This window comes from Vipera berus, assembly GCF_964194415.1.
Source record: "Vipera berus genome assembly, chromosome: 1".
NCBI classification, from domain to species: Eukaryota; Metazoa; Chordata; class Lepidosauria; order Squamata; family Viperidae; genus Vipera; species Vipera berus.
The window spans coordinates 26,136,299-26,162,152 of NC_138202.1; the positions used below are offsets into that span (position 1 = coordinate 26,136,299).

At 39.3% G+C, this 25,854-nt stretch overlaps 1 protein-coding gene across 3 annotated transcripts; it reads left to right on the top strand.

The window, feature by feature from the left end:
• Positions 1 to 31: 31 nt before the first annotated feature.
• EXOC5 (exocyst complex component 5) lies at positions 32 to 25,836 on the top strand. 3 transcript variants are annotated; one of them, XR_014027945.1, is made up of 19 exons: positions 32 to 247; positions 5,354 to 5,448; positions 6,414 to 6,561; positions 8,147 to 8,341; positions 9,720 to 9,784; positions 12,542 to 12,570; positions 12,681 to 12,790; positions 13,989 to 14,033; positions 15,980 to 16,120; positions 17,129 to 17,211; positions 18,464 to 18,673; positions 20,057 to 20,204; positions 20,907 to 21,015; positions 21,997 to 22,117; positions 22,732 to 22,818; positions 23,111 to 23,219; positions 24,326 to 24,407; positions 24,893 to 25,108; positions 25,381 to 25,836. XR_014027945.1 is itself a non-coding variant. In XM_081339368.1 (18 exons), exons 1-18 carry the CDS (start codon positions 140 to 142, stop codon positions 25,567 to 25,569), a joined length of 2,208 nt encoding a protein of 735 aa, XP_081195494.1. In that variant the 5' UTR covers positions 32 to 139; the 3' UTR covers positions 25,570 to 25,827. The 3 variants fall into 3 exon arrangements, 2 of the variants coding, with proteins under 2 accessions (XP_081195494.1, XP_081195495.1); XM_081339368.1 differs by lacking the exon at positions 24,326 to 24,407 and having other exon boundaries at positions 25,381 to 25,827; XM_081339369.1 differs by lacking the exons at positions 32 to 247; positions 24,326 to 24,407 and adding an exon at positions 313 to 1,937 and having other exon boundaries at positions 25,381 to 25,826.
• The last annotated feature ends 18 nt before the right edge of the window (positions 25,837 to 25,854 follow it).

A 25,854-nucleotide genomic window follows, 5' to 3' on the forward strand; every position in this document is an offset into this window, starting at 1 on the left:
AGCCGAGCAGCACCGGTGGCCGCTTGGCGGGGGGGCCTATGGTTGGTTTCCGAAGGAGGAGGAGTTGGAAGTTGCCGCCGCCGCCGCCGCGGGAACGGCGAACGCGGCAGCTCGAGCAACTTCCCTGCGGGAAGAGACAATGGAGGAGGCCTGGGTTGGGCGCCGGCCGGCCGGCCTGAGGGGACGGATTCGAGAGAGAGACAGCGACGCGAGCGCCCTGGCCGCGGTCACGCCCGAGCTCTTTGAGGTAAATATTGGCGGGGGGGGAATGGGGAGCCCACCCTCCCTCCTTTTCTTTCCTGCTGCGGGAAGAGGAGCCTCGCTGGGGGAAGAGACGGCAGAGGCCGCCCCTGAGAGAAGCCGACGGCCCTCGCCCGGGGCAGCGGGTGAGAGTGATTGCCTCCGGAGGAGGGCGGGGGCCAGTAAGTCGCGTGTGGCAGAAAAGTTGTCACGGGAGAGCGAAATCCTGTACCGGCGTGGGTGTGTGTATGGACTTCTTTTTTCCCCCTCCCCCAATACGGAAGATCGCCTCTGGCTCACACACCTTCCCATCTAATTGCTCTTTCGACGGGCTGCTGGCGCTGGCCCGGGGATGGGCCGTCCTGTGGTGTGGGGGGGAAGGGAGTTGGTGGGGCTGTCCGGGGGGCGTTCAGGAGGGGAAAGGAAAGAGGGAGACGGGCCTTTGCTGGGAAAAGAGGGGAAAGCGTCCTTCGCAAGTGCAAGAACGAACTATCCCGGGGATTGGAAGGCTGGAGGGCGAGAAAGAGAAACGGTTATCTCTGCGAATTGGAAGGTGATAAAAGAGAAACGGCGGAGACAGAAGAGGCGGGAACGAGACCTAAGAGACCCGGTGGAGGCCGGAGAGGACGAACCACGGAAGATCGCCGAGTCAGGCTGGAAAAACCGCGAGCGGCCGCTTTCCACCGACCCACACTTTACCCCTTACGGTGTGTCGGCGAAGGCCGCAGAGCCGATTCCGGCAGCCGCCGGAGACGAATGGATGCTTGACTGGAGACCGGAAGAGAAGGCGGAAGCCCAGACAGGCCGCCATCAGACTCCGAAGGATGGTTGAGCGAGGAGGGAGGGCTGAGATGAACTGGAACCTGGCGCAATGGGCAGAAAGAAAGAAAGAGACACAGAGAGACACAGAGAGAGAAACGTGGATGGGGAGCGACTCGGAACCGAAGAGGCCCGGAGGAAATAAGCGTGGCGGAGGGAGAAGATGAGGGATGAAGAACGGGGAAAGTTGGGAGTTTTTGGAGAGCGGAGCTTAGAAGAAGGGTAGCCGCGGGTGCATTGCCTGAGATCGAGCGGTTGAGGGTTGGGAGACGAAGAGAACCGAGGGCCAGCTGTTTAGGAAGTATTGGCTGTGCAGGAGAGGTGGGAGAAAAGAGGAAAGGAAAAAAAATCGTAGAAAACTGGGGGGCGGGAAAGAAAAGTGAGGAGCGGATTAGAGAGGGGATTGCGGAAGGCAAAGGAGCGTATTGAGTAGGAAGAGGTGACGGTAGACCCTCCCCCAGACCAAGAGAGATGGAGGAGAGAAGTAGTCACTTACAGAAAGACGAATGGAAAGTGAGTAGGATGAAGGAAAAAAAAAAGTTGGAGAGGATAGAGATGGAAGGATGTGCTTTCATTGATAATAGGATAGGGTAGTAGAAGACCTGGGAGAGAGGACAGGATGATTGGAAGCTTGGACAGTCACTAACCATTGCCCAGGTGAGAGTGGAGCAAATGAGAAAAATGTGGGCAGTCACTTAACTTGCTGCCCAGAAAAGGAGCAAATGGGAGGATAGGAAAGAAATGAGAAGGGTGGAATTGAAGAAGAGTGGGAGGTAATAGGAAGTTGCTGGGAGTTCTTAATGCTTAAAGTTCTTCAGTGTGATTGGAGTGAAGAGATGTCTGAAGAAGACCATCAGGATAGTGATAATCAGAGAGAGGTAATTGCAGGCGATGGGGCAAGCTGTTCCAAGGGTGGGGGATTGGGAAATTTGAGACCAATCCCCTCTTCCAGCCTCCTGATCACACTTGAGTATTAGGCAGCTGGGTTTCTGGGGATCTAGCACCAGGTTGATGCTCTTAAATGCTAGGCGTGCCTTTATTAAGACCATCAGTTGTGACTTGATTGAGAATAAAAGGGTAGATGTGGCATATATTGAACTCTGGATGAGTGAGGATGAAGTGCCTTTGCCTGAGACTGCTTGGGTTTCAGTAGCATCCCCACTCCTTTAGAGGTGTAACGAAAGGGACCTGAAGGTGTAAACATTCTATGCAGGAGCTCCCCTCCCTAAATTATTTTAGATATTTTAATACTTTACTGTATTGTTATTGATTGTAAACCACTTAGAATCTGACTATTGTAGCATAAAAGCATTTGGAATAAATTGTATCCCAACTTGGCATGCAGCAAGGCAAGATTATTTTGTAAACAATGATTTGCAATAAAATTCAGAATGGGAATGAGTGTAGAAAGAGATGTTAAAGATGGTACAGTAGCATGGGGATGGAATATAGGCTTCCAATTGTGTTCATTACAGTCATGCTATCTGGAAAGATAGTTTAACAATAATCTTATTTTTAATTCCTTTAATTAATGTTTCTCCTTGCAAAACTCCATTTTGTTTGCAATTGGTGTTCTTAAGAGAGGAAAAGCTTGCACAGTAACATTGATAATTAAATATTCCAACTCCATCAGCTATTCTGATTCTGTGACAGAGCATTCTAGCAATCCACAGCTGTGGAATTTTGAACTGAGAATCATTCATTGAAATCCTAGCTACTAAGGGAGTAACAGATCAATATTTAAATTAAAGGTCTTATAGGCTCCTATTTTCATAATTGCATCTACAGCAAATGTTTACGTGGTATGAAGGGAATTCATTTTCCAGGATTGTCTTAAATTACAATTATTCTGACATAGCACTCTGCTCTAAAAAAACTGACAATGCAAACTTCTCTGGGCATGTAATAGGAGCAAAGTGGGCTTTGAATTTACGTTAGGAACAGAGTTACCTGGGGCTTTATTTTTCTGGCCTTATTTGCTTCCATTAAAAAAAAAAACAGAGTGAGCATGTCTATAAAGTTATGGTCAGAATGATGTTAGTAGTAAAGTATATAAAGGGTACATATAGGGAAGGAGGCATGCCCTGGAAAATAAAGCCTTAGTTGAAAATGAATCTACAATCTTAGCTCGTGCCAAATCATGGACAATTCAAAATTAGTCTTCAGAATATTTTTAAATAAAATTATATAAAAGTCCCTTCATTAAAAAGTCACAATCCTTCCTCCTGCTGCATCTGATTTACTGGAAAGTAAGTTCCATTGACAGAATTCATGTAATACCTGATGTTTTTTAGCATGATGTGTGACACAGGACTCCTTCGTTTTCACTTAGTAGTGTGAACCATTCATATTATTAAAAAAGACATAGTTAAAATAATCCTCACATAATAACAAAAGCTAACTATTACATACAGGACTGCTGGAAATATTTCAGGATGACACAATAAAATCAAAAGAATCAATATCCCAGAAGAAGCAGCCAGGAATAGATAACAGGGAATCCATAAAATCTAGCAAACTATAAAGCCATGTTTTAAAGCCTGTTGTAATGGCTAATCTTTTTTTTTAAAACAACAAACCCACCACATTGCATTAAAAGTGAATTAAGATTAGTTGCCATGACATTGTTTTGTGGAGCATGTGTTTACTTTTTGAAGATTGCAATTGGGAAAGTCTTTTTCCTAGTCTTCTGCTTCATGAAGATTTCCAATGTTTATTTGTAATTTTAGAATGCAGATGTTAGACTTTTCAATTTGTCAGATGTTTTATGCTGGTAAGAGATCTTTGTGACAATCCAGAAATACCAGTTAGTACAGTACTATTTCATTTTGTGTAAGTAAACCTGCAAAAAAAAGTTTACATATTACAAAATTCCAATTAAGAAGCTACAAAAACATCAATAACTACAGCCATACTATCTTTGTCCAGAAATGAGGGACTTGGAGAAAGGTAATCCATAGTGTCTAGTAAATTACCTTGTACTGTTCTGTAGCTTCAAACATTTCAACGTAATAGATTCTCATATCACTTCTGGTAGAATACTCTGGAAGTTCAAGTTCAACAGCTTCCCGAATTAGAGGAAAAGAATGTAAGCGGACTGGTTTTTACCATGCAAGTTAATTTACATGAGTTAACTCAAAAGACAGCTTTTGCTCTGAACAAGAGATCAAATGTTCAGTGGTGTTTTAGAATACCTAAAGGTGATCAGTCTCAAAATGCGTTTGATTCAGAAAAGCTTGTTTTTCTTAGTGTTTTTTTAAATCCCACCTAATAAATTAGATTTCAATGTTAGATTTAAAAAATAAGCTTGTCTTTTTCCCCCTCAAATGAAATTACTACCAACATTGTAATAATTTTATATTTAAACATTTTAACAAAGTTATCATTAAAGTGTTCTATTGATAGGTCTGTATAATTATTGCATTCTGTACACTTAAAGTTTGAATTAAATTAAAAAATTAAAAAATACAAATAGCTTTTCCCAAAGACTTACAGTTCAGAAATGTCATGTAGAACATGAGGGTGACCAGGGTTTGGGGTTTGTAAATGGGCAAAATGGGAGTGGTGAGATGAAAGCCACAACGGTGGAAAAACTGGCACAGTGTATTTAAGAAAAATGTTGAAAAAAATGAGTCATGAATACAGCTTTGATGAATTGGCTTCTTAAAAGCTTACCTCTGGTAATTTTTGGAAAATGTGGATGCTGGAATATGTGTACTTATATTCTACTCTTATCAAGTGTATTCTTGTAAACTTATAAGGCAAACATTTAAATGCGAAAGGAAGTTATGGAACATGAAATTGCCTTATATTAAGGCAGACCACCCTTGTATGAGCAGGTCCCTGAAATATGAGATGGAGTGTTTTTCTCACTGTTGTTGAGATCCTTGTAACAGGATAAATTCAGGATTTTTAGAAAGACACCTTCATTGCCCAATCGTTTTGAGCTATTCTGTGGGAAAAGCCCTCCATATGACATGTTAGCCTTAGGGAATGACACTGTTGAATGAGTTAGTAGTAAAGTAGACTGAACTTTGTTATTGACAGGTCCTGAAGTATAGAAGGCTGGCATTTGTTACTGATGCTTGCTAATAATGCAAACTTTAAATGAAATATTTAAAGTTTTTAAAATATTTAGTTTTTAGATTAAGTGCACAAATATCAGAAGTGCCATTGGTCTTATTACATAATTGAAGAAAAAATGATTTGAATAACTTTTTTTAAAAGATGTGAATAATATGTAGACTATATTTCCCACTGTAGCTTCTTGTAAAAGACTCTCTTGTATGACTAGGAGCCCTTTGTAGCAGATGAGTACATTGAACGCTTGGCATGGAGGACTCCCGGTGGAGGCTCTCGAGGTGGCATGGAAGCTTTTGATCCCAAAAGGTAACACTTAGCTGCGTGATCTAGCCATACAGTTTGTACTTTAACCATCTTTAGTATAGAACAGCCTTTCCATGATTCAAAGAAGTATCTAGTAAGATTCTTAAGAGATTTTCAGTATAACTTAGAAAGTAGCAAGGGAACAGTTTTTCTTTTCAAAGCATAGATTGGAGAGCAAATGGATCTTATGCAGCCTACCAACTGATCGTTTTAGTTTTTGTAAGTGATACCAAAGGTTCAGTGAATTAATTCCTTTGGTATATAACTCTATATATGGGCAATCATATGTAATAAATTAGGGGCATATAACATGTATAGACTTTTGTATTAAGGAGAAGAAAGTATAACAGGATAACAGAGGTCTTCAATCCCCTGCTCAGGCAGGAAACCCTATATCATTTCAGATAAATGGTTGTCCAGTCTTAAAAACTTCCAGTTGGAGCACCCACAACTTCTTGAGGCAAGTTGTTCCACTGGTTAATTGTTCTAACTGTCAGAAAGTTTCTCCTTAGTTCTAGGTTGCTTCTCTCCTTGACTAGTTTCCATCCATTGCTTCTTGTCCTGCCTTCAGGTGCTTTGGAGAATAGCTTGACTCCCTCTTCTTCATGGCAACCCCTGAGACATTGAAACACTGCTGTAATGTCACCTCTGGTCCTTCTCTTCATTAGATTAGACATACCCAATTCCAGCAACCATTCCTCATATGTTTTAGCCTCCAGTCCCCTAATCATCTTTGTTGCTCTTCTTTGTACTCTTTCTAGAGTTTCAGTATCTTTTTTACATCGTGGCGACCAAAACTGGATGCAGTATTCCAAGTGTGGTCCACCCAAGGCACTGTTTGTCAGTACTATTTTGCAATGTCTTTGTGATGTTTACGTTACCTTATGTTCTATAATGTCTCATTTTAGTACCAAGGATAAACATTTGCATATTGACACCTATCTTATTAAACTCTTTATTCTCATCAGATTGCAAGAAGAATTTGTGAATCATATCAATGAGTTGAAGTTGTTGGATGAACGAATCCAAAGGAGGGTGGAAAAATTGGAGCAACAAGTCCAAAGGGAAGCTAAGGAGTTTGCCAAAAAAGTTCAAGAACTGCAGAAAAGCAATCAGGTAAACACAAAGACCACAGATTCTTTCATTGCTCTGATTCACTTCAGTAAATTATACCTAGAATGGCTGAGGTTGCACATTATGCTTCTCCATAATGTGGTTGATTTGGTTTTGGTTTAAGTGTGTTTTGAACCCAGCTGCTGTGGTTTGTAAAATCATGGTTTAGAACTAGGTGTTAACTTTCTGCTGAATTCTGTTGTACATGTTTCATGAAAAGATATTATTTTTATTCCAGGAACATTTAATGCAGTAACAATTTAGGTACATATATTAATCAATAAAGGGACGCGGTCGCTCAGTGGGTTAGGACGCTGAGCTTGTCGATCAGAAGGTCGGCAGTTTGGCGGGTAAAATGCCGAGTGCCGCGTAACAGAGTTATTTGCAGCTCAGATATGGAACTTATTCTGGTCTCTCCAGTCTTTGTTAAAGAATAGGAGAGCAATTATACTCCAATGGGTTAAGGCTGAACAACTCATTTGTTATAGAAATTCATAGTCTCCACCCATCTACAGTACAAGCTGCAAATTGGCCTGCATTATCATATTTCTACAGAGATAATGGGGGACGCGGTGGCTCAGTGGGTTAGGACGCTGAGCTTGTCGATCAGAAGGTCGGCAGTTTGGCGGGTCGAATCCCGAGTGCCGCATAACGTAACAGAGTGAGCGCCTGTTACTCGTCCCAGCTTCTGCCAACCTAGCAGTTCGAAAGCACGTAAAAATGCAAGTAGAAAAATAGGGACCACTAAGGTGGGAAGGTAACAGCGTTCCGTGCGCCTTTGGCGTCTAGTCATGCCGGCCACATGACCACGGAGTCATCCTCGGACAAGCGCTGGCTCTTTGGCTTTGAAACGGAGATGAGCACCGGCCCCTAGAGTTGGAAACGACTAGCACGCATGTGCGGGAGAACCTTTACCTTTACCTTTATTAATCAATAATTCCTGTTTCCAGCATACTTAACTGTAAACAAAATTTGAGAAATATTTGTCCTTTATTGATTGTGACAACTCAACTTACCTTGATATCTCTATACCTTTCCTTATAGCAGATGTGTCAAACTCACGACGTCATGTGACATTGTGTGACGTATCGGACCTTTTTCCCCATTGCCGGCATTGGGGTGGACACATCGCGACGTGTCCGGCCCGCAGGCCAGCAGTTTGACACCCCTGCCTTATAGGGAGAGATTCCTTTTCAGTTGCTTTAATTGCATCAAATGAAATATCTGCAACTATTAACTAGCCCTGCTGGAATATGGACAAATATATGAAATTTAATTTCAAACTTGTTTGGGGGTCAGCTTGATATAATTCTAAATTTAAGATGGAAACTACATACTGAGTTTTGTAATGACCCATTCCAAGTATTTTATTTCAATGGAATTAATTTGGTTCAAATTAGTTAAAATGCTATTTTTCATCAGTTGATTTTTAATTTTGGTGGGTATTTACACATTTTGGAGAGGTTTGGCTGGGTCCTAAATCATCCTTTATACTGGCTTCTGAGCTTTTACTTGAACTGAATGTTATTAAAGAACTTGATTTCCATTCATTATAGAAAACACAAACATTTTTGTCTATTTTTCCCAGGTTGCCTTCCAGCATTTCCAAGAACTAGATGAGCATGTCAGCTATGTGGCAACTAAAGTCTGTCACCTAGGTGACCTGCTGGAGGGGGTAAATACACCAAGGCAACGGCTAGTAGAGGCTCACAAACTGATGAAATACTTTAATGAGTTTCTAGATGGAGAGCTGAAGTCTGACGTTTTCACCAATCCTGAAAAGGTAAGACCCATCAACCAGATTGAATGAGGTTACTCATGATAAACTGAGTTGCCCTAATTATAATTCTTGCTAAAACTTTTCCACAATTTAACTCCCCGGTGAGCAACTTGTCCAGGCTCTATTGTTCTTGAGTGCAGATTAACTTCATTTGTCTGCTGATTCAGCTATTCTCAGTGTGGCAGTGCTGTCACTTTTTCATTTGTAAAATCATAAGCAACCTGAAAGAATGCTAAGGAAGTAATCCTTTAGAATGCCTAAGAAATCCCTTATATTCTTCTTCTGAACATCATGCCCTAATTCTTCCTACTTGTGAATGAACATTTTTCCACACATGATCCTTGAGAAATCTCTCAAACAAAATCTCTTTGTGTAGATAAGTATTTTCAGGGTGTGTATTTAGATTTTTTCTTAAGGCATACAATGAATACTGAGGTGCATTGATAAAACCTAGCAGATGTCAGAATTTTTTTCTTGTGAATGTAACTGCACAATTTCAAACCAGGGTATTATTTTAATATTGGCCATTTTAAATAGGGCACAACTACTAGCCACCTGCTGCATCTCAGTCTGGAAGGGCATTTGGAGCAGGGCCCTTGAAGGTGATTCTAGGCTATGGTTAAGTATATATGGGAAGAGGCATTATTTCAGATACTGTGGTTTAATAAAAAGCCATTATTCCCAGCCTTTTAAATAACAGCATAGGAGCCGGCAGCACAACAGAATTTAAGGAGAATGTGTTTTCTGTGTGAGTTGCTTATACCTTATCCCTGTCTTACTTAATCTCAGGACACTTATGCTCAGGACAAATTTCTTGGACCTACCAAATGCAGCAGAGCTGGGAAAATATTTCCCAATGATCTCTCTGACCCAGTTATATTGCATGTCTTGCTTTTCTTGCCAGATCTTACAAGGCTTTTTATAATTCATACTGAAAGCTGCTGAACTAGTAGAGGCACACTCCCAAATCAAGTTCCTAGTGTAGGTTATTATCACAGTAATCAAAATAGTCTTAGTTTTTCATTCCAAATGAAATCCTGACTGAAATAACTCCAAATAACAAGACATTCTACAGATGTCTTAGAGTTATGAGGACACCAGTTTCTTGATCAGCTTAGCCACTAGTAGTATTTGTGAGACTGGCAGATAGTTGCCAGCTGTTACAAGGTAAGAGAGGGTTTCTTTAAGAATGGGCCATCACTGCATCTTTTGGGCAGGAAAGAACACGCTAAAAATGTGTCAGGGAATACTTCTCCAAATATTTCTGATTTTTACAAGTAAGGGGCATTGAAGACAAATTAAGGAAGACATTGAGTACAGAGAACAAATGATCTCAGATATAGATCTCTCTTATAGTAAATGTTATGTCTTTTCCTTATAGATTGAAGAGGCAGCTGATATTATCCAGAAGCTGCATCTGATAGCACAGGAATTACCTTTTGAAAGGTGAAGTGTGATTGATAGCTATAAGTTATCTTTGATTTGTGTTTGTACAAAGCTAGATTTTAATTGATTCTTTCTACTAACATTTTGGGGGAAATGAAACTCAATAGTATGATGAATCAAAATGTGAAACTTAATTTTAAAAGAATAGGTCAATAGTCCACTAATGTTTAATATTAATTCTATCAGAGGTGGAAACAATTGAGTGGTTTATAGTGCAATTCTGTGCCCATTCCTTGAAAAGTAAGCTCTGGTATATGCAGTGGGATTTATTCCCAGGTAGAAGTAGGTAGGTTTGCAGCCTGACTTAAAACGTAGGAGGCACATTTTACAAAGATCCATGATATTTAAAAATCTTTTAAACATATTTGTATATATATATATATATATATATATATATATATATATATATATATATATATATATATATATATATATATATATATATATATATATAATGTATTTTATACCACTCAGCTGTTGAAGTTCTCTGAATAGTTTTTTAAAAATATAAAATATAAGTAAAATTACTAAAAAAAAAATTGAAGGTAAACCAACAGCCATGCAAGGATCTTAAACACATTCTGAGTGTTGTTAGAATAAAAAGCTTAGGACAGCAGTTCTCAAATGTTTTGGTTTCAAAACTCTTTTACATTCTTAAAAATGACTGAGGAGTCCAAAGAGCTTTGGTTTATGTGGGTTATAAACATGGATATGTACTCTATTAAAAATTAAAACTGAGACATTTAAAAATATTTATTGATTTGACTATGGACCCTCTGAAAGGGTCTTGGAATCCCCGGGGATCTCCAGACCTTTTTTTTTTAGAATTGGTGGATTAAGGATTAGAAAAAAAAATCTTCATTTGAAAACGCTAGAGTCATTGGGGAGGGCTTCTGTATCCCAACATCACCACTGCAAAATCTATCCAGTACCCACCCTCTTTTCTTTATTCAGAAGTCTTCAGGAGCTGGTCTTAGTAACTGTTAGATTTGTTTGGCAGAAGCCACTGCTTCAGGTGACCTACAGCCAAGCCACTTAAAGCTTTAGTGCCAACACTTTGCTTCTCTCTTTGATCAGTTTCCAAACGTCGTTTCCTGTCCTGCCCTCTGGTGCTTTGGAGAATAATTTGACCCCCTTTTCTTTGTGGCTGTCTCTCAAATACTGGAATACTGCTATCACGTCACCCCTATTTCTTCTTTTCTTTAGATTAGCCAAACTCAAAACAAATAAATGAAACAAATGAAATGTGCTAAAACTTCAAATAAACGTAGCATGTCTTGAACAGTAACCTCTCAGTCATCTTGCTTAAAGTGGTAGAATCCACTTACAAAACTTTGTTTTGTTTCTGCTGTGTGCTTATGGCCACCATTTCTGTAAATAATATATATGTTTTTAAAGCTGGAAATTTGAGTTGCAAAAAGGATGGTCTGTCTTTCCTTTAAGGGAGAGTACAGCCTCTTTCAGAACAGGTTAACGGCAGATACTTTGTTTCATCTAGTTAGTATCACCTGGCTGATACTTCAGTCCATATTTGTTTCTGTTTACTTATGGCTCTTCTTGAGGATGAGAAAGAATGCAGCATTCTTCCTGAAGTTAGTGTTTGTTTTCCACATATTTGGGTGTATTCATTTATTTATTACTTGGAAATTTCTTCTATTTGTGTTTATTAAAGGAGCTTTTCCATCATTCTGTTTGGATCTTAGCCTTAAAATAGCAATAGCACTTATATACTGCTCCATAGTGCTTTACAGCACTCTCTAAACAGTTTACAGATTCACCATGTTGCCCCCAACAATCTGGGATCTCATTTTACCGACCTCGGAAAGGACGGAAGTCTGAGTCAACCTTGAGCCGGTCAGGATTGAACTTCCGGCAGTGAGCAAAGTCAGCTTGCAATGCTACTTTCTAATACTGCCCTCCTCAAACTATAGTGTGTAACTGAGCTTGGTAGTAAAAGAAAAACCTCAGAATGTGTTAAATGAAATAGACATAAAAGAGAGCTGCATTGGATAGGAACATAGGAAAGCTTGAGTGACACTGCTAGAAATTGCATCTAAATACACAGCCATCATACCATGTTCTTTTGGGATAGATAATATACAAACCTCAAAAAGGAAGTAAATAAGGACAATAAATTACCATCATAGAAAAAGAAAAGGCAATACAGCTAAATTTAGTTTACGTCAGTGAGATCTTTTAAAATTCTTAGGCATCTATTAGCAGTATCACCAAATATATATTTTCATATTTATTTGCAAAAGTAAGACAAGTTTTGCTGCTATTAGGGTTGTACACTTGGAGACCTGAATCTTAGCACTATTGACTAACACTTGGCTTCTCTTGTGAGTCCCTGGTTTGGTAATAATTGGAAGGTGTTTTCCTGGGACCAGTGCAGCGCACTGGTTTATTTTATTTTTATTTATTAAACAAATTTATATGGCCACCCAACTCACCACAGGTTTACGTGCTCCTCATTGTATATTTCATATGCTAGCTCAAAGTACCTATGGTTGCCACCAAGTACAATTTGACAGCGAGTTGCCCTTAATCTTATTTTCTGTAAGCGTGTAATTATATGGTATAAATGATCATGGCATTCATGCATTAATTTTTCAAAAAGCATTTTGCTTTGTTCTTGGTGTTAGATAGCTAAAATAGAAGCATTGCATCCAAAAGGTACACCTCATAAATGTCTCATGGTTGGAAGATTGAAATCCTAAGGCATGAGTTTTATTCATTCTTTTGTTTCTTTCACAGGTTTTCTGAAGTAAAATCTAAAATAGCAAGTAAGAGTGCATCTTTTATTTTTATTTTTTTTAAAAAATAATTCTGCTGCTGCCACTTAATCAACTCTGACATGTTATTTTATTTCCTTTATCTTCTTCCTTGAACTCAGGTAAGTACCATGATTTAGAGTGCCAACTAATTCAAGAGTTTACCAATGCACAAAGAAGGGGGCAAATCTACAGGATGAGAGAAGTAACTGCAGTTTTGCTACATTTTAAGGTAAGAAGTCTATCTCTAAGGCTGTAATGTTATACATATTTACAGAATCTCTTCTGTAGTATTTAATTCTGATAAACTATGTTTATATTGAAACTCATGATGCCATTTTTTCCAATAAAACTGTGCAGCCATTAACACACCAAAATATTTAGTCCCTATTGATTGTTTGTATTCTAGTAAACCTTTTTATTCCAGGAATAGTACTTTCTTTTGTCACTGCAGATATGACTGCTGGATTATTTCTTCATTAATTCCTTTCTAGCATCGGTATGAAATTTGGACTGTCTTTCTAAAAAAATCCTTCCTCTTAACAATCTATCTCTTGGCTATGTCTCTGTTGATAGAAACTGTTTGAGTCAGACGTTTGTGTGTAAGTTCAGACTGATAGCTCTTATAGACAGAGGTGGAAATTTCCTTCTATGCTACTCAAACTGATCCTATTTTGCATGTGTTTATAAGTGCTTGTGTAACAGCTCAGTGACTACGGCTAAGTGGGATTAGGAGCAATAAGGATATTTAGTAGTATATTTTGATTCTGGGTGACACGGTGGCTCAGTGGTTAAGATGGTGAGCTTGTCAGCTGGAAAGCTGGCATCTCCGGTTTGAGACCCGAGCTCCATGTGATGAGGTGAGCTCCCGTCCTTGTCCCAGTTCTTACCAGCCTAGCAGTTGGAAAGCGTACAAATGCAAGTAGATAAATAGGTACCACTTAAAAATAACAGCACTCTGTGACATTATGCTGGCCACATGACCGTGGAAATTTCTTTGGATAGTGCTGGTTCAATGGATTTGAAGTGGAGATGAGGTCTTCTCCCTATAGTCAGCAATGAAGTAAAATCCGCCTGGACTCCTTTACCTTTTTTTATTCTGATCTTATACATCACAAGAGAACAAAGTTTGGTATTCCTGAACATTGTATTAAAATTGTCATCCTGAACGAATAGCAATTGGTCCATTGCTATTGATTTAACTCAGGAGACAATGGCTCTGAGAGCTATTGAATACAGTAACAGGGATAGTAGGTAAAAGGCTTCATTTTATGACCGACAACTGTTTAGCTCTGTTGTCATCCAAGAGACTAAAAAAAGAAGGAAAAAGCCAGAAAAGTAGAAATTCTCTACCTATTTTTTAAATTAATTTCAAGCAATAACTACACAGAACATTTAACTACATTCCAGAATCTTTTTTTCTCCCATAGGGCTATTCCCACTGTGTTGATGTGTATATAAAACAGTGCCAAGAGGTAAGGATTTGGGTTAAATATTACGTTGTGTATATATTTATATGAAATACCTATACCAGTAGTTCTCAACCTGTGGTCTGCGGACCCCTGGGGGGCGGGGGGCTGCAATGTTGTCACAGAGGGTGACAACAAAAGAAATGTTTATGACTTAAATCTTGAGTTACCGTATATACTTGAGTATAAGCCGAATTTTTCAGCCCACTTTTTGGGCTGAAAAATTCCACTTCGGCTTATACTCCAGTCAACAAAAAAACTTACCGAGGACTTGTGCGTGGCCGAGGCTTTGGTGCTTCCGGGATCGCGCGCACCTCTCCCAAGCCACCGCCGTCCGAGACCTGCCGAAGTTTGGGGAGGTTTGGGGAGGTGCGCGCGCACCTCCCCAAACGGCAGGTCTCCGTTCCTCCGCGCCCTGCCTGCCTGCTTCTTTCCGCAGCGGAAAGAAGCAGGCAGGCAGGGCGCGGAGGAACGGAGACCTGCCGACGTTTGGGGAGGTTTGGGCGCCTCCCCAAACCTCCCCAGGTCTCCGTTCCTCCGCGCAGACCTGCCGACGTTTGGGAAGGTTTGGGCGCCTCCCCAAACCTCCCCAAACGTCGGCAGGTCTCCGTTCCTCCTGCCGACGTTTGGGGAGGTTTGGGCGCCTCCCCAAACCTCCCCAGGTCTCCGTTCCTCCGCGCAGACCTGCCGACGTTTGGGGAGGTTTGGGCGCCTCCCCAAACCTCCCCAAACGTCGGCAGGTCTCCGTTCCTCCTGCCGACGTTTGGGGAGGTTTGGGCGCCTCCCCAAACCTCCCCAGGTCTCCGTTCCTCCGTGCAGACCTGCCGACGTTTGGGGAGGTTTGGGCGCCTCCCCAAACGTCGGCAGGTCTGCGCGACGTTTGGGGAGGTTTGGGGAGGCGCCCAAACCTCCCCAAACGTCGGCAGGTCTGTGCGGAGGAACGGAGACCTGGGGAGGTTTGGGGAGGTGCCCAAACCTCCCCAAACGTCGGCAGGAGGAACGGAGACCTGCCGACGTTTGGGGAGGTTTGGGGAGGCGCCCAAACCTCCCCAAACGTCGGCAGGTCTCCGCGGAGGAACGGAGACCTGGGGAGGTTTGGGGAGCCGCCCAAACCTCCCCAAACGTCGGCAGGAGGAACGGAGACCTGCCGACATTTGGGGAGGTTTGGGGAGGCGCCCAAACCTCCCCAAACGTCGGCAGGTCTCCGTTCCTCCGCGCCCTGCCTGCCTGCTTCTTTCCGCAGCGGAAAGAAGCAGGCAGGCAGGGCGCGGAGGTCCGGAGACCTGCCGACGTTTGGGGAGGTTTGGGGAGGTGCGCGCGCACCTCCCCAAACCTCCCCAAACTTCAGCAGGTCTCCGGACGGCGGCGGCTTGGGAGAGGTGCGCGCGCGATCCTGGAAGCACCGAAGCCTCGGCCGCGCGCAAGTCCTCGGTAAGCTCCGGGCGGTCACTTGCTTCGCGTCTCCTGAGGGAAGGGGGGGCGACTGGAGCGGGCGTGTTTCCTCGCCTGCTGGGCGCCGCGATTTGCCCGGGGAACGCGCGGGCCCCGAATGGCAGCGTGGAGCGAGGAAGCGGACAGCCAGGGCTTCCCCGAGAGCCGCGGCCACACAGGGTATTCCTGTGTATTCAGGCTTGCAAAATGGCGGATCGAGCCTCTGCTGGCGGCAGAGGCTTGCAGAGCGCGGATCCAGCCTCCGCCGGCGGCGGAGGCTTGCAGAACGGCGGATCGGCTTATACTCGAGTCAACAACTTTTCCCAGTTTTTGGGGGTGAAATTGGGGGTCTCGGCTTATACTCGAGTCGGCTTATACTCAAGTATATACGGTAAGTCTGGGGGGCGTTGTCCATTGCAACAAAAAGGGGTCCCTGGTGAAGAAAAGTTGAGAACCAATGATCTATACAATAGATATAAATATTTTAATGTAGAAACTCTTCTAATTTTTCTGTGATTCAGGGTGCCTATATGAGAAATGATATTTTTGAAGATACAGCCATTCTGTGCCAGAATGTGAACAAACAAGTTGGAGATATATTTAGTAGTCCAGAGACTGTAATGGCCAAACTTATTCAGAATATCTTTGAAATTAGACTTCAGGTAACTTACATGTGTTCCTATTTTTTTAAAAAAGCTACATGCTAATATAATAATTGCTTTTGGGAAAACACCTGTACCAATTAGCAAGAATACATTATGTATGATTGGTAGCCTTGCCAGTCTTTCCCAAAACATTTCTTTCCATTTGTCATGGACATTGTCTGATAATGGACATAATGACTTGGAATTATGGGAGTTGAAGTCCCAGATACTTGGAAAACATCAGATTGAAGAACACTGTACACGTCTGGTCCTTTGTGCATGCATACTTTCTCTTGATTCAAGCTTTTGTTAAATTTTCCAGTCTTGGATGGTTCACCCAACATGTGATTCCCAGTTGTACACGGACAGTCAACTTACGGCAGAGGATCTTTAAGGGCATGATTAGAGCAGACTGGAAGGTTTTGTATTTAAAACCGAATGCTATTTCAGACAACTAATCTTGAGATGCTTCTTTTGAGTGTTGGTTATAATTAGTTTTATTTTCTGTTATTCCTCTGCTTAGGAGATGTTTTGCTTTATGTTTAGATTCTTGGATTTTCTGTCTAGCTATATCTATAAGCATAGGGAAAGAAAAAGAATGCATAAGAAAACTGAAACCTAGTGCTTCTGATAATGCTCTGCATTAGAATTGGAGAACAGCAACAATGTCAAAACAGTGGTATTTCTTTTGTAATGAATGAAAATGATTTGTTTAATATGAAGTCCATACTGTACATCTGGTGAAAATAATGCAAAGGGTATCAGCATGTCTGTATTTGTTTTCTCTTTTGTTCTCCCTCTTTCCTACCCAGGCTTTGGAACAAAAAGAGGCTAACAATGGTTAGGTTACAGTGAAAAGACAAAATTCAAACGACGCAGAAATGCGCTGCAAATGGGCGCATTGTAATGTTGCCGCTGATTGTGATGGAAATTTCATAACTGAATTAATCTGCATAGAATATATATTAAGGAACTTGTATTCTTAAGGGAAAGGAAATAATAGAATATTGGCCTTTATTTTCACAGGGTTATATAAAAGAACAGTTAGAAGAACATAAGAAATCAGATGCAGAGCAATATCTCCAGAGTCTTTATGACCTGTACACAAGGTTGGTTTTATTTTAAATAACTTAAAAAATAAAGCTATAAGAGGCCCAGATATGATCATCTCATTTGATTTGTCCTTCTGCAGTTTCTGTGTATATGCTGTCTTTTTTTGAAACTCTGGACGTGTCTTTGTGCTGAATATTTTTTTTTTGCTTTAGTTTATATAGTAGCATGGGGAAGCTGGCTCTGTATGTGTATAATACTAAGGTAGAATTTTCTTTAATCGTAAGTTTTTTTTAAAGCAGGATCGTGAAGGAATTATTTTTACACATCAGCAAATTAATCATTAATCATCAGCCAATTTCTGGTTTCATTTCTTAATACTCTTTCTCGTACCCAAAATAGTTCAGATGAGCATAAAAAAACACAGGAATAGGTTCTGAGTTCAGACATCAGAAAAAGACATGAAAGCAAGCCTGGATTCATAAATCAACAGTAAACTGTATGTTCAAATTATGATTTGTTTCCAAAAAGTAAACTGATTTGTATGAGTTTGAAGTTATGCTAAGCTAGAAACAAGGCACATTACGGCCTAACATTTTGTGTAAAACCCGCTTTTACTCCCATTTCCGACATAAAAGTTTGTTGCCTAACTGCTGATGAAGTGCTAACCTTTGTGTTAATGAGCCCAGGGCTGGAGTGCCAGAGTGCGGGAAACTGCTTGAATAGCATGGGCTATTCTTGTGTGAGACAAATAGAAGTCAGTTGGGAAGAATTGGTTTTGGCATTCCGTAAGGGAATGTGAAAAAGATTAATTAAATATCTCTTGTTCTTACTAGGGAGATTTTCTAGTAATCTCTAATTCAGTGAACTGTTAAGGTCCATGTTTGCTTACTGGTAGATCTCTGGGTGATTTCCAGTAGGTCAGCAAGGATTTCTGACTTCCAGTTGTTTTAACAATAGCTATAACAAAATGACACCCCCGCTCCCACCCTCAATTACTTTACAGAAGGGAATTGTAGTGTTTTTGTGTGAAAGGACTATGAGCTGTGTTCATTTCTCATAATCAAAACAAATTCCTGGGCTGAGAATTCTTTAATTTTAAATGTTTGTCTTTTGCTCTAAGCTCCAGCTGCTGGATCTTGGGTTTCTAGATAAAATAGGCTTGAGGTCTGCCTACATTTATAATAAGGTTAGGTGCATTCTGACGCCTTACTGTGCCCCCTAAGAAGTGAACTTTTATAGATGTTATACCTGTATTTTACCTCCTGCAACTACATTGTTTTCTTTTCTTGCTCCTGCCTTAACATAAAGGACTACTAATCTTTCAAGCAAATTGATGGAGTTTAACTTGGGCACTGATAAGCAGACTTTCCTGTCTAAGCTTATCAAATCCATCTTTGTTTCTTACTTGGAGAATTACATTGAGGTGGAAATTGGTTATTTGAGAAGCAGGAGCTCCATGATTCTGCAGCGCTATTATGATTCCAAAAACCACCAGAAGAGAGCTATTGGAAGTGGAGGGTAAGTACTACTTTTTAATCTTACTATTGTCTTGCATACTTGTAAAATTTGTATAAACTTCTTTAAGTATGTATACCTTGCTTAAAACGTTTGCATAATGCTAATGTTAATAATGGTTTGATTGTATAGTGACAATTACTGATTATGTGCTATCAAGCCAATGTCATCAGGCATTTCTTTTTCCATGTAGGACTTTAATTGGTGTTGGATGATCTTAAGCATTATTTTGCTAGGACGTAAATTAAGGCTATTAGTTAAAACTCCTTTCATATAGTTATATAGACTGACATTTTCCGGTCTGTTGGGTCCTGTGTTATTTTCCAGATTTTTTGGCATAGTTTGGTTAGATATTTTACTGATTCTTCTTCTGTTGCTTTCCATATTTTGGTAGATACTTTATCAATTCCTTAGCTTTCTAACTTAATAAAGATTGCATTGCTGATATAATTTTGTCTTATGGTACTAAAGAGTCTTGTAACAAGGGTATATCTTTTTAGAAGTTGACATCTCTGGCACAAAAAATTCAGTGAACTCTTTCCATCTTTTTTAAAAAAACTTTTTTGAAAACATCAGCTACAAAACCAGCCTGATAATATGCAATGATGATATGACCATAAGTGTCCTAACAGGGGTAACAGTGTACTCTCTTTGGAGGTTTCTATTATGGTTCTTCTAAAAATTCTTAGAAAAGGCAACAAGAAATCAATAAAATCTTTAATACATTGGCAAACTAGCTACTATAGCTTAACCATGCCATACAGCCTTTTAAAATGCAAACTATATACATTACGGGTACAGATTTTATCCAGCAATTAATATGTCAGTGCAAATGAATTTCCACATTCCTGCGATGCTTTCTTGGATGATTTAACAGAATGCATACAAAGCTTCTCTATTAGAATTGTGTCTTTTACTAAACCTGCACAATTAAGATCAGCTTCTGAAACCGCTATGTGAGCCTGGAAAAAGTTACAACTGCTTTATTAATTGAAAAGGCATTGTATGTGTTCCCATATATATATATATATATACACACATATTTTAAAGAGGTTGCCCAATTTTAGCACTTATCTATTCATGAATGTCTTTGACTCTGCCATATCATACTGAATTTTCTTATGAACAACTGTATGTCTCCAGCTATAGAGGGTGCTCTTGATCAGTATTGTGAATTTTGATGCATCACAGAAAAAATGGCTGTTTTTTAAAGGAGGTATATGTCAAATAATGTCACTTTATAAAAAAGAAGCCTTTTCCCCCCAGTGGAAGGGTATTTGTTTCTTCCATTTAATATGTAAATTTGTAGTTGATAATACTTGAAAAATTAATCAGAGCAAATTCTAACTTCAGTGAATAATTCTATTTGGGGCAATTCTTTTTTAGCATTCAAGACCTCAAAGAGAGAATACGACAGCGAACTAACCTGCCTTTAGGCCCAAGCATTGATACCCATGGTGAAACTTTCTTGTCCCAGGATGTTGTGGTTAATTTATTACAAGAAACTAAGCAAGCTTTTGAAAGGTGTCATAGGGTGTGTATATGCATAATACAAAGCTTTCTAGCTATTACATATTAGAGTACTCATGTAAACAATAAACTTTTATTGGTGAACTGTAATTCAGCTGCTAAAATAATTGTATTACCTTGTTTTTATGTTATCTTTATAAGTTAATTTAAGTAGAAAAATTAACAGATTATTTCATGAATTAATGAAAAAATATCATACCTTGTAGGGAAATTGAAGGGCCTGAATAACATTCCAGATAATTGCTGCTTATTGTTAAGGTCCCCACAATAGCCTTGCACCCTCTGTTTTGTGTAGGTTGAGTCTGGATACCAAAGGCCATTCTGGAATTTAGACACTCCAGCATTTTAAATTGTCTTAACATATTCCGAAGATAACACCTGTTTGTGAAAATCAGATGAACAAGAGAGGGACAATAAATGTTGCTTTATAAAAGAACAATAAATTGTCCAGAACAAGAAAAGTATAAGAAAAAGCAGTATTTGAGGCTTATTAGATATATCTCAATTTGTCTACACGTTGAGATATATCTAACACAAGAGCTGGAAATGACTTCAGATAATCACTAGCAAGAATCTGATATGTGAATGTTGACCTATTTTTCCACGATTACACTTATTTGAAAGTAGTCATATAAATATGTGCAAATGATTTCTAACCTATTCTCCCTAGAAAGAGGCTGAAGTTGATGTTTTTCATTTTTAAAAGCTTTCAGATCCTTCTGATTTGCCAAAGAACGCTTTCAGGATTTTCTCTTTGCTTGTGGATTTCTTGTGTATTGAGCATATTGATTATGCTGTGGAAACTGGGCTGGCTGGTAAGTCTATTTCTGTTTTACATTGCAGGATATATTAGTTGATAAGAATGATGATTGGTTGAAGTAAATTTATAATCAGTAGCAACAATGAAAACTATACATTAAAAGTTTTAAAGGATCATTTAATTCCATAATACATTTTATTTCCACCTTCTATTGGTTCTAAATAGACAACTTGTTTAAATATCAGTCTGCACATGGTTTAAAATAATTCAGAAGATGTACTTAAGAGCTAGTGAAAGGACAGAACCTCTGTACTATTCATTGGTGGCCCCCAGGGGGAGGTCCTTCTCTGTGGGCGCCCTGGAGCTATGGAATTGGTTACCGGTTGAGCTCCGGATGGCGCCCGACCTTCGCTCCTTCCGTCGCGATCTAAAGACATTCTTATTTGAACAAGCCGGCCTGGCCTGATGGGGGTTGGGTGGGGTTTTTTATTGTTTTTTTAATATTTGTATTCACTGTTTTTAGTTGGGCATATGTTTAATTCCTTTTAACTTTTGTATTTTTGTATTTTTTATATATTTGCCCTGTTCACCGCCCTGAGTCCTCCGGGAGAAGGGCGGTATATAAATAAAATTATTATTATTATTACTATTATTATTATTATTATTATTATTATTATTATTATTATTATTATTATTATTATTATTATTATTATTATTAAACCTACCTTTAGGTTTCCGTATGATTCTGAAAAAAATAGATGTTGCTGCTTTAAGAGTTGCATTAACTTGAGAAAGTCAACTCTTGAAAATAATCACAATGTTCTTTGGATTTACACGAAAGCACCTTTTTCTGAATCATTTCCAAAGCATGTGCAGCTCTTACAGATAACCTTTGCAAAACAAATCATTCTTCTTAAAATGCTTGATAAATTTGTCCTGTGATCAGTTGTATAATTATTACTGATAGACTGTTAATTGGAATTTTTTTTTAGTCCCAGTGAAATTTTAATGTGTTGACATTTCATTTCATTTTTAGGTATTCCTTCTCCAGATGCCAAGAATGCAAATCTTTATTTCCTGGATATTGTAAATCAGGCTAATACCATTTTTCATCTTTTTGATAAGCAGTTCAATGACCATCTGATGCCATTGGTGAGGTAGATCATTTATTGTATCCTCGTGCCAAAAGTCATGTGGAGTTTGCATTCTGATTCAAAAATATTCCTTCTCTCAAAATCTTCCTGAATAAAGCCATATCAAAAGTCCAGAGCCTTCGTTTAAATAACCTCAGTTTAGTCATTCTGTATCAATGGCTTCCCTTCCAAGGGATTGGACTTCCTTTTGGAAACTTGTCCCTGTTCACTTCATACCACTGTGTGTATTTTTTATAAGCAATAAAGCTAATGCTGTTTCCTCCATGGACTTGCTTGTGCTCTTCCCTGAAGTTGGCTAGTTTGAAAATGGAATGTTGAACCTAAATAGGCCTCTGATACTATCTAGAAGAGCTCCTCTTAGATCCTGAAAAAAATGTGTAACATTTTGTCTGCATCCTGCGTTCCCTGCCCCAAGTATTCTTTTCACATCAGTTGGATTGCTCTGTATATAATTTTGACATGAAAGCCTATTTTCTGAGAAGGGAAAATAAAAGGGAGATGAGCTAAAAAAAATCCTTGCACAAGTTAAGTGCTTGGAATGTTCAGGTTGTCTGTAGTTGATGCATGCATTATAGTAGAGGGTTGATATTAACTGTCCATTCTTTAATTTATCACAGCTCTTCTCCTAAGCTATCTGAATGTCTTCAGAAGAAAAAGGATATTACAGAACAAATGGAGGTGAAATTAGATATGGGCATAGATAGGCAAGTGAAGATTTCATATTTTAGTTTCATCTTTCATCTTGTCCATTATTGTATTACGGTATTAAATACAGGACTAAATATTATATTTTTCTCAAGAATTCACCACAAGGAGTATGTTAAATATTAAATAATAAAAATAATAATTGGACAGCCTTGTGTTCCTTCATTTCTGCAATTTCATGAAAATAGATACGCGTGTGCACTTCATTGCAACTTACGAAGATCACACTGCAACTTTGTAAAATTTAAAATGCTCTTTCTAAAACTACAACCTAGTATTTTGATTTTGAAGGACACTGAATTGCATGATTGGACAGATGAAGCACATCTTAGCAGCTGAACAAAGGAAGACTGATTTCAAACCAGAAGATGAGAACAATGTTCTGATTCAGTACACTAATGTGAGTAACTATATATAGCTTAGTAAGTGATAAGTGGCACAGCAAGTAATTGGGTTGCTGCTGCTCGTGTTTCCTACAGTTAACTGTGCTTGGGGTATTCATTGTATTACCTTTCTTAATAGTAAATTTTTTCCCCACTTATCTAGGAATTCTGATGCAGGTTTTTTGTGTGATTTAAATGGGGGGGGGATATTAGCATTTCCTTATACAGTATGTTCAGTGCTAATATAGAAATATTTTTAGACTAATTGTATTTCTTCAAATAATTTAGATTTTCCTCAAGAAGTCTATGTCCTCTGTATATCGAGCCACATTATTTGCCATCATGATTTAGCAGCTACCACCAGCAGTCAACCTACCCTTTCTATAGAACAATTTATTCTACATTTCAGCTACAATAGGCCATATGCAGAAAAAGCAAGAGTGAAAATATTCACATCCCTTTTCTGAGAGCATAAATGACAGAGTTAGAACTCTGTTGCCATAGTCAGGTACAAAACCCAATAATTTTAGATCAATGCAATCTTGTGTTGTGTATTAGTTATAGAGTTCCTGATGAGTTGCAAGGTTTGCTTGTTTTTTCACCCTAGTTGTCTAATTCTTATAGCAAAGTAGCCAACAAATGGTTTTGTTTATCAGCTGGCTTGTTGCAGAGCCTAGTGCTGAATGGAGATTATTGGCCTAAGGTCACCTGGTTAGTTTGCCTGCCTCAGTGAAGAGTAAAATGTAGGTCTCTTTCCTCCTGATTCAGCACCTAAATTGCCATACTGTTGGTTCTCACGTTTACTTTAAATTAATTATGCCTAAATTAAGAGAGCCAGTTAGATGCAATGTTTAAGACATCAGGCTAGAAATTGGGAGACCATGAATTCTAGTCCAGCCTTAGACATGAAGCCCCACCAGGTGACCTTGGGCCAGTCATTCTTTATCAGTCCTAAGAAGAAGGAAGGAAACCACTTCCAAAAAACCTTGCCAAGAAAACTGTAGGAACTAGTCCTCACAGTTGCCAGGAGCCAGCAACTGAATCAAAGGAACAAAACAACATGCTATTTTAATAGAAATTTATTTTTTTATTGGAATTCAAATCTCTCTTGTCTATTCCACAGAGTAAATGCAGAATGATTCTGACATTCTGGATGACTTCACAATTAGCCAATTATATTATAATTATTTGTTTGAAGATTATAGGTTGGTGGATATGTGCGATTATTTTCTGTGAGTCATATTAATTTTACTAAAAGATTTAACTTTTAGTAAAAAAATTGTGTAGGTTAGTGAGGGGCAGAGTGCTTTGTAAATAATAAACTAATGGGTAAGATATTCAAGGCAACAGGTCTTTTCAACAATGTATCTAGAAAATTAATACAGTTTCAATTATAGATGTCTGAAATAGGCTGCAGTGTAGTTACTTCAGGTAGGACTGGTTTTACCAAGTTTTTTCTACGTAAGCAAACTGCTATCCATTGCAAAGATTTAAAATCTTTTAATAAAAGAGAGGTGGAGAGAATTTCATGTTCTGGAGGAAAAAAATCATCTGAAAGTGATATACTAGTTATTTTCATTGAACAAAAGTTGGTATCCTAGGAATTGCCCAGAGAGTCTCCTCTTACCCATTGTGTAGCTTTCATGTCAAGATGAATCTTTTCTCCTTGACCTCCTTGTTTATGTTACAGGCCTGTGTCAAAGTCTGTGCCTATGTTAGAAAGCAACTGGAAAAGATCAGGAATTCTATGGATGGCAAGAATGTGGACAGTGTTTTGATGGAGTTTGGTGTTCGTTTCCATCGCCTTATTTATGAGCATCTACAGCAATATTCCTACAGCTGCATGGGTGGCATGTTGGCAATCTGTGATGTGGCTGAATACAGAAAGTGTGCCAAAGAGTTCAAGGTGAGTATTGACTATTATTGCAAATGCAATCTGACCTATGGCTCATGTGTATTGAACTGGCTAGCATAGGTATGCTGTGGTCTTAATGTTTGTAGAATGAACACAGTTAAATGGCCTATCTCTCAGGTTTGTTGTGTCCCTGAACCAGATGACAAAAAGTATTGCATTAAGATATGTGTAAATAATTGCTAAAAGTGTTTAAGCTGATTTTCTGAAAAGTACCCCCTTGATATTTATACTGAATTTTGCTTTGCTTTTCCTGATTGTCACAGGTTGTGTTGGTATTGCAGCTTTTTGACACGCTCCATTCCCTTTGCAACCTCCTTGTTGTAGCCCCAGATAACTTGAAGCAGGTCTGCTCAGGAGAGCAGCTGGCTATTCTAGAGAAGAATATTCTCCATTCCTTTGTACAGCTACGCTTTGACTACAGATCTGCTCGTCTTGGTCGCCACTTCAGCTGAGCATGCAGAAGAAGGAAACCAAGCATTCACAAGGACTTGGTTTATCAGCAGCATACGAAAGTGGCTTTTGAGTGAAAAATAGAGTGTGGAGGTTGCTTGGATGAACAAACTGCCATAACTAAATTGGTCTTTACCACTGTCCTGTTTTCATCTTGCTTCTGGAATAAATAATCTTATCAGGTTCCTCCTAAACCATTTTCTGTTTTCCTTTCATGGGAAAAAACATGGTTGTCAGAAAGCACACGGCCTTGTAACTTGTTTTCTGGATGGAGAGAAATACTTTGA

Coding starts and splice junctions, on each gene's coding strand:
- EXOC5 (XM_081339368.1), top strand. CDS start 140: ATGGAGGAGGCCTGGGTTGGGCGCCGGCCGGCCGGCCTGAGGGGACGG. Junction 5,449..6,413: donor GAAGCTTTTGATCCCAAAAG/GTAACACTTAGC, acceptor TATTCTCATCAG/ATTGCAAGAAGAATTTGTGA. Junction 20,205..20,906: donor CTTTTGAAAGGTGTCATAGG/GTGTGTATATGC, acceptor CATTTTTAAAAG/CTTTCAGATCCTTCTGATTT.